Source organism: Misgurnus anguillicaudatus, chromosome 2 (assembly GCF_027580225.2).
Source record: "Misgurnus anguillicaudatus chromosome 2, ASM2758022v2, whole genome shotgun sequence".
Classification (NCBI taxonomy): Eukaryota; Metazoa; Chordata; class Actinopteri; order Cypriniformes; family Cobitidae; genus Misgurnus; species Misgurnus anguillicaudatus.
Genome location: NC_073338.2, coordinates 14,099,082 through 14,108,620, shown reverse-complemented (window position 1 = coordinate 14,108,620; position 9,539 = coordinate 14,099,082). Strand labels below are relative to the sequence as shown.

At 37.6% G+C, this 9,539-nt stretch overlaps 1 protein-coding gene across 1 annotated transcript; it reads left to right on the top strand.

The window, feature by feature from the left end:
- Positions 1-1,168: 1,168 nt before the first annotated feature.
- On the top strand, positions 1,169-7,627 carry pcp4l1 (Purkinje cell protein 4 like 1). Its single transcript, XM_055201526.2, has 3 exons — positions 1,169-1,340; positions 3,705-3,759; positions 6,976-7,627. Exons 1-3 carry the CDS (start codon positions 1,332-1,334, stop codon positions 7,125-7,127), a joined length of 216 nt encoding a protein of 71 aa, XP_055057501.1. The 5' UTR covers positions 1,169-1,331; the 3' UTR covers positions 7,128-7,627.
- The last annotated feature ends 1,912 nt before the right edge of the window (positions 7,628-9,539 follow it).

Here is a 9,539-nt window from a genome sequence, read left to right as displayed (position 1 = left end):
TGCTTTTCTCTGCACTAAATGGCAGCAGGGCAAGCGTCGGGGGGGGGCATTCGTGGGCCGTGCCCCTCCAAAGAGGTTGTTGTGCCCCCCTACACAGTTTTTAATTAATTTAATATATATCAAGAATAATTAAAATAAATTAAACATTGAATGTTTCATGACATTTAATGTAATAAAATGAGGAAAATATAGTTGATATATGCTTTTATTAATTAAAGTATACTAGTTTCTCTGATTGGTTGCATTGCGGTGTATTATGCATCATTACGTCTTTAGCATATTAATGTGACTTGATACTAGCAACGTGTTTTTTCGCTGCATTTTATGGATCATGTAAAATATGGATATTAGAAAATTTAGAACGAACCAGCACCGCCTGCTCCATCTGACTTCATGCAAACACCGGTTGGCTCAAACTAGGAGATTAAAGCCAACAAGGTCGAGGCGAAATTATCTAATCTACAGGACACTGTTTTAAGGAAGTTTAATGTTCGCACAAGCTGCGTTCAGCTTTTTTTAAAGGTAAGTTATGTGTCGTTTTAATTTGCGTAAGCTTTAATGTGAAGTGTGGCTATAGAACGTTAACAGCATATAATTGTCAATCTTTTTTTGTTGCGACGTGATTATGGTAATACTGAGTAGTTTGTGATCTTCTGCACTTTATACGGGAAATGAGCTGACAGTCTGTACCAGTTGTATGAGTGTGCGCTTGCACTGTTTGTTGTTTTTGCAAGTTATTGTTGCTGATTACATGCCCCCCAGTTGAAAGCCGCGTGCCCCCGTTAGTTATGGTCTGGCGCCGGCTCTGAATGTCAGTGCTGTGGTTGGATAGTGCAGATTAAGGGGTGGTATTATTATAATAAGAGCTCCTTATGACATCATAAGGAGAGCCAAATATCAACTACCTATTTTTTCATCTGCTTGTAGAGAATGGTTTACCAAAACTAAGCTACTGGGTTGATCTTTTTCACATTTTCTAGTTTAATAGAAGCACTGATGACCCAGTCATAGCATTAAAACATGGACAAAGTCAGATTTTCATGCCATGGCCCCTTTAAATCAACAAAATGCTTTGAAAAAATCAAGGAATTGCTCTCAACAGACCGCACATGAGAGAGAGAGAGAGAGAGAGAGAGAGAGAGAGAGAGGGAGAGGGAGAGGGAGAAGGGGGGCGTGATTTATCTGGATGAGAGATGAAGATGCAGTGCTCTGCATAATATTCTCGGTACAGTTGTTCTGACAGATTTCTCAAATCACTTTATCAAACCAGAAAAATACACTTGTGTTTTATATTGACGCTGTAAATCAAAGGAAATTTAGTGTCGCTCATTATGAGTAAGGTGAGTGATATTTATTTACTTCAGTCTCTTAGCCTACAGAGTAACTCAAAAGTTTAATAGATTGTAGAATTACATTTACTGCATCTCGTTCACAGTACATCTGCTTTTTATTTATATAAATGAACGAGTAAATGCATGACTGTAATCTTTCAAACCAAGTAAAATATGCATTTTGCATTATTGTAATACTGAGATCTAGGCAAAGAGAGATACATTACATCACCAAACATTTAATATTTCAAATGCTGTTCTTCAAATAAGAAAAGATAAATATTACATTTCTTGGTTTTTAAAATCAAAATGTGATGCTTTTAAAAGAATTGGTGGGGAGGGGGTCTTCCATTAATTGTCAATTAATTCAAATCTCAGGGGAGCTTGACCTTGATGATGAGTTTGGCTCATTAGCAGATGGAAATTTGCCATAGGGCTGTTTGTATCACTGCTGTGTGAGATGAAAATAATGTGCTCGTTCAGGTAACACAACACAGAGAACAAGATAATAACCAACACATGGTGACCCAGCAGGAGATTTTCATTTTATCATCATTATTAAATAAATAAAAGTATGAAAGACAGAAGTGCATACAGTATGACCTACTTAAATAAGACAACACACCCTGAAAAACAAACAGCTAGGACAAAAGTTATATTGTTTTTGGATAAAGCTTGATATTATTTTAAAAACTCAGGGGGAGAAGGAAAGAGAGAGAGAGAGAGAGAGAGAGAGAGAGAGAGAGAGAGAGAGAGAGAGAGTTGCTTTGACTGGAAATACATTGCTGAACGATACATGCAACTTGCTCTATATATTGAAAAGATGCTCTTATGTTAGTCTCTATGTTAGGTAAATAAACATGGCAAATATTTTGAAGCTGACACAATTTCGATGTCATTGTATAAAAATATAAATACCAAATCTAGGGCAACATCTCATTTTATTCTCATAATTGAAGGAGCAAGGTCACAGATATACTGAGTGCATTTTGGCCTCAAGTTGTTTACTCATGCTGAGGACACTCAAATACATTTGTGTGTAAGTTCTTTACATCAAGTACATAAACCTTTAATTGGGTCCCTGTTGGTATCAAACGTCAGCAAGGGTTTTGGGATTTTTTTTTAATTAGAAGAACAGAATAAGCCATCAGCAGAGTAACACACACATATTCACATGGACATACTGCACACACTAAGCTTAATGTTGTGTTTGCATATTATGTGGATTCTTTCCAGGGCTGAGTGCCACTTTTTCAGATTGGACACAGAATTGAAAGCAGGGGATTAAACAGATGTGGATTAGTGGGTCTTTAACACTGTGTCTGATAAAAGCACCTGTGTGGTTTTAAAGGGGTATCTCATTTGATCCAGAAACATTTTTAGTGATGCTGGTTAAAAGTCTCCTCACATCCTGATAGCAATCGCTATGTTAAGTACTTTAAATGTATTTGTAGAAATTTTTGTCATCTGTGAAAGGCGTAGGACCAAAACATTTTCATCCAATCATAGATATCGGTCCGAACTGACGTTGCCTTTTTGTCCCTCATACGTAAGCGTAATTTGAATGCCACCGCGCAGCCTGTTCACGCAGACACCATAAGTCATCGGCGCATTCACGTGCGCTCATCTCCCGTCTGTAAACAGAGGGAGAATGGCAAACTTTTCTGCTGAATAACAACCTGCACAGGAGCCATAAAACGAAAGACATTTTTTATAACAACAACAGCAAAAACTGCCTGGATCAGCAAAGAGCAAAAACCCAAATGAACATCGGTAAGTTTACTGCTTTACCATGAGATGCAAACAGCTGCAGGAGGCAAAGGGTCTGAAAGGGTCGTTGCACTGTTTATTTTGGTAAGGTAGGTACGCAATATATTTGTATTGAGATGGATTCAGATATTTTACTTTGATGAAACATTGTGTTGCTTATAAAATTTGTGTTGGTTTACGGATTAGCGTAACGATATATTTACAACGTCTACACAACCGAAAGTGTGCTTTAACTAATTCTGATGTAAACAAGTCGTTTATGTTGGTTAATTTGGAAATGTTATTCACTTTGTACTGCAAAGTTTTCTCACTGGTGAATGAGACATGAGACGTGACCGTGTGATCTGTGCGTGTTCATGTGTTTTGAAAGAGGCGTGACTTTGGATGGCAAATTTGAATGGAGGGTGGGATCATGATTTCATTGCTAGTCGGCTACCGTTAGCATTTTTCAAAAATGTGATACCCTACCTTTAATTTGATTGCAAACTGAATTCAATGGCATGTAGATTCACTCAGAAGTCAAAAAGTTGTTTTTACTCTTAATGAATGTCTGAAGGCTCAGAGACAATGTGGAACCCAAATGTTTCTGTCTCTTTCTTCCAGAACAGTTCTTCTGATCCTCCCAACAACACCCAGGGCTCCACCAACAATGAAAAAGGTGCGTTTCTGGGGGCGTTGTCATCTGTATGCATTATACCATATTTTATACATAAATACAAAATGTATGTCTTTATGATTAGGGATGCACATATATTGGCCTATAATTGTTATTAGCAGATAAAACAAATTTTTTCTACTACTGGATCAGGACAGATTACATCCTGGCAATCAAAAGAGGTGAAAAACACATCAGGACTCATGCTGTGTGATTATTTTGAATTAGATCACAGTGACAACAAAATTGCAGTCTGTACGATCTTTACTTTTAGGATTTCACGACATTAATTTGAACCAATGAGTAAAAGCAAAGCTATCGGTATATAATCAGATATCAGCAAAGAAAATTACATGCAAGTAATGTTTTTAGTAAGGCATGTTTGTAAAATTGAGTTATATTTTCTAATTAAACTTAGGCCTAGTCCTGGTTTAAGCTAATCCCTGTCTGGGAAACCACCTCATTAAGGATTCTGGGGCGGTTTCCTAGACAGGGCTTATAGTCCCAGACTAAAATGCATGTTTGAGTCTTAAAGGGGACATTGTCAGGAACAGAGGTCGAATGAACCCAAACGCAAACGATATCGGGGAGTGAACATAGAACATTTATTACTTTAAACTAGGGATGCACCGAATCCAGATTTTTTAGGTTCGGCCGAATCCCGAATCCACCGTTTAAGATTCGGCCGAATCCGAAACCGAATACCGAATCCTACTCGCATCCTTATTCCATTAACACAGTTAAACACATTAATGAAGTAAACAACGTCAACAGCAGCGTATTTTTCATTTTATTTAATTTTAACTGTACATTATGCCAGCATGACAAGTTGGAAAACTATTTTGACAATTACCATAAGCCTATGCATAATGAAAGCGATGCGTTGCGACACGCTCGTTTTTCCAATAAGCAAGCAGCTCCGCGCTGAAAACTATATACTTTGAGTTAGACGCTCCGCTCGTCAATGTCACAGTCTTCACACGGCCGTCCAATTACAGTGGAGGAGGGGCGGGACATTACCACAGCAACCAACCGGCTCACAGCTGAAGCATCACTGCGACCAAGCGCTCGGCTGAAAAACAGCTGGCATTTGGCGTCCTCAAGGCGTTTTCAGCCGTGTTTAAAAGTTTTGGTGTGTCCAACCCCTAAGGCTCACCGGAAGAAAAAGCGCATCTCCACGTCAGCACCCGATGTGTGTAATCAACGGCCGCGTGACGTCGACCAGCGTAGCGCAAGCCTAGGGTTCGGTTCGGTGGAAAAAAAATCTAGGATTCGGCCGAACCCGAACCCCGTCAAAAAGCCCAGTATTCGGCCGAATCCGAATCCGAATCCTGGATTCGGTGCATCCCTACTTTAAACATGAAACAAAAAGCCCACGAGGGGGCAAAACTACATAAAACATGATATACAAAATACAGACACAACTTGATTAACAAGACTAAAACTAAACTGAAGAACAGCATGACATACAGCAACATGGCACGAATGAACACAATGAACCAGCACAAGACAAGAGACAAGAGGAGATTAAATAGGGGAACTAAACGAGGTTAACACAGGTGCGAGGGATAACTGATAATGAATAATTAACAGGGAGAACAAGGGGGGCGGGGACTAGAGACGAGACACCAGAGGCACATGCCACAATAAACAAGGCATGAGCCTCCACATGAAACAAGAGACTGTCAGAACCCTGCCATCACTAAAAAACATAAATATAAAACAGACTCTCGTGGCAGAGTCCTGACAGACATATCATGAAAATCTGACTTTTTCCATGTTTAAGTGCAATATTTGGGTGCCCAGTGCTTCTATCAACCTAGAAAATGTTAATAAGATCAACCCAGTAACATTGTTTTGCTAAACCATTCTCTGCAAGCATGTGAAAAATAGGTCATTGAAATTTGGCTCTCCTTTGTGATATCAGAAGGGGAAAAGCACTGTCATTTAGTACAGAGATCAGCTCATTTCCATTTAAAATGACACACACAAAACAGCACAACAAATTGCTTTAATAAATTATCTATATGATATTTTGAGCTAAAACTTCACATGTGCTCTGGAGACACCAAAGATTTATTTGACATCTTAAAAAAGTCTCGTGAAATGTCCCCTTTAATTTAAAATCACCTTGCACTGCAACCCAGTATCACGAAATTGCGTGACTATTTCACGTATGGACCTTTGTGAAAATGTCACGCTTTGCCACGTTTGAGCGTGAGCATGTCACGCTTTCTGTTTGTGTCACTGTCACGTATTGGTTACTCAACTTTTTTGTCCTAATTTCTTACCATTGTCGCTTCGGTTTAGGGTTAGATTTACATAAAATTACATCCTTACCTAAACAAACTCCAACCCAACGTCAGGTGACAATTGGTTAAAGTTTAGAAAATATAAAAGAATAAGTATTATCTTTTTTTATAAACCAATACTTAAAGTGACAAATACTTAAAGTGACATATAACACAAGCACCAAATCTAACCCTAAACTGAAGCGACAATGGTTTGAAAATAGGACAAAAAAGTTGAGTAACCAATATGTGACAGTGACACAAACAGAAAAGCGTGACATGCTCACGCTCAAACGCGGCAAAGCTGGTCCATGCGTGAAATAGTCACGCAATTTCGTGATATAGGGTTGTGCACTGACATATCTTAGCATATATCAGTGCCATTGTTTTGTCTCAAGACACATCAGTATGTTTGTTAAGAGAAAATATTTAATAAACGTATAATGCATGTCAAGAGCATTTGGTTATTATCATTATACCATTTTTTGATACAGATGGTGTTTTGAGCTCCTCGGATGCACAACGGTTAAGATTTTATAACACCAAAATTTGCATATAATACACAAGCTTTTTGATGCCTTAACAATACCACAAAGCATAGAAAAATCCTTTCATCCTCCAGATATGTACTCATAGCCTATTGTGTTTTCTCTCTCTCTATCTCTCTCACACGCACACACAAAAATCTATCTAGTAGAGATTTGCTGCACCCATAGATAGTAAGGTCAGAGTCATTTCTCATCACCCACACATAACTGAATCCAAAAGCCTTTACAAAAACCTATCTGCTAAATAAATGAGGTCAGAGCTTTAAAAACGTTCTGGATATTTGACTAGACAAGATATATTTGCATTAAACAGAGGAAATATTGCAGCAGTTCCCTCAAATATGCCATCTCTTGTATTTTATGTGCCTTGTGCCCTTCAGTCCCCCAGGAGAAGGTGACGGACAAAACGGGAAAGCCCTCTACACAAGAACCTGAAGAGGAGATCGACATCGATCTGGAGGCTCCAGAGACAGAGAAAGCAGCTTTGGCAATACAGAATCAGTTCAGACGCTTTCAGAAGAAAAAGAAGTAGAAGAAGAAAGGATGAAAAAGAGGAATCGGTGTGGAGGACAAAAACGCCTTCCACAATTTTCAGTATGGAGAGAGGGAGAGAGTTAATAAGGCAGAGATGGAGGACAAGGAAAAGTCAAGTGTGGGTGGGAAATTAGGGGGTTTGGAAACAAATGATAGCCCTTTGGCATCAACATGCTGGGCTGATGAGAGATAAGAATAGGGAAGACAGGATTTTCACTTTAAAATACATTGAATCTTCTGTTCTTTGTGTTCATCTCTTTTTTCCTCATATATATAGCTAGGAATGTTGCGTTTTCTCTTGTGCAATGCATCTATTATGTACTATATTTTAGTTTACTATAGCTACAACAGAGTACATTTAAGTGATATAAACCTAAACATACAAAGGGGGCAGTAAATAACCCAAACGTTGTAATGTACCCATGATACAGTATGTTAGTGAATCAGTATTATTGATTTGAAATAGGTCACTTAGTCACTCAGCTCTTATTTGTTTTTGTTTTTAGAAAATGAAGAGAATAGTGCTTGTTACCATGAAATGTTATGTATGGCTTGATAACTTGATCCAAGAAATTGTGGCAAATCTTATTTGTTCGTCTTTTCACCATGTGTTTATTATTATACCAATATCTTGGATATTTATTAGGAATGCACCAATACAAAATTTCTAATGATATTCGATTAGAAATACATCTGCCGATACCGATAGATACCGATAGTTTTGCTTTAAACTCCGTATTTCAAATTATTGTGTTGTACAAACTGCAATTCTCTTGTCATTGTGACCCAATGCAAAGTAATCACTCGATATGAGTTCTGTATTTTGCACCAATCATTGTAAAAAAAAAAAAAATCGGCCGATATCCAACAGTGGGAAAAAAATTGATTTTACTGATCTTATTATAGGCAGATACATTGGTGCACCCCTAATGTTTATGCATCTTGGACAGGGCTGTCTGCTTTTAGGGTACAATCAAGTTGGCATTTCAACTTGCTATTGTAAACGTTGCCTAGTGATGAGTCGCTGTGAAGTCTAAAAAATTACTTTGATGAGATCAAACTTACTTTGATGAGATCATTTAAATGAAGATGATTCAATCAAGGAAAGTGTAACATTTTGATCTATTTTAAGTGTCTTTCTCCTTCCGCTATAATTAAAACAGTCTCCACAGATATCTGAGAATAGCTCAAAATAATGAGAGCGGTCTATAGTAGACACTTATGACTATATTTTGAAGTTAATAGGACAGTCTTGCATTGAGAAAGGTGTTATAAATACGCCTTCAACCGTTTAAACAGTCACATATAAAGGCTCTGTTTTATTCGGTTTATGATTTAAACTAAAAGTATATTTCCCCTATTGTGCGCTCTGTGTTTTTATTTAATTTGTGTGTGTGTGTTTACAGGATCTAACCTGTTTTTCCTCAACGTGACTCAATATATACTTACACATATACTTCCAAATACTGAGTGTTATGTCCCTAGGGGCAGTGAGTAGTTACATAAAGTAAAGTGCATTATATAACTCTGCGTTTCGTCAAATTGATAAAATATGCTCAAATACAATTTTTATAAATATAATGTTTAGTTCTGCATTAAATGTTAGTGATAAAAATGTTTATAACACACAATATCAGAATATACAATGCGGTAGTGTAAGTGCAAAGTGTATTAGATTGCATAAGAAAACTCACTTTACTCTATTTATAACCCATATTATGGTGGTCAAACATAACATAAGCTGTTGTGTGTGCGTGGGCAGGCACATAATAGACAGATGAACTATAAACATAAAAAGAGATTTGGGGAGTGAATAAAGTTCACAAATGGGGATGTTAATAAGATGCTATTTTAATGTTTTCAAGCATGCTTTAATTTTGCCTTTTAGGCCTTTATGATTTCCTCTTCCTCATGGTTTTCTAAACCTGTTTGACTGACTTTCTTCTTTCTTTCACGCAGGGGCGCCACTAGCAATTTTGGGCCCTATGAAAGAATATGAGCTTGGGCCTTCTACCACACCCATACTACTAATAAAATTAATCTTTGTGAGCCCCAGAAGTGCGTTGGCCTTTAGAATTGTCCTACCTTCTCCCTCCGCAGACACCCCTGCTTTCACATAACAAACAAAGAAAGTAGACGTTTAAGCTGCGTTTCCATACAGATTTTTATGGCCAGTTTTTTTAAACAGTGGGTTAAATCTTGGTCAAAAGACTCAGGACATGACACAAGAGTTATATAGACAATCTTGACTGCCTTTATGCTTTTTATGAAATGCTTTTTTATGGTCTTCATAAGCTTTCATTATTTAAAAGAGAGCAGCAACTTCTTTTTGTTTGTTGATGAGGATGAAAAAGGTAATAAAAGTCTAAATCACATGAAGGTTTGGATGAACAATCGCTTTAGGAGTTAC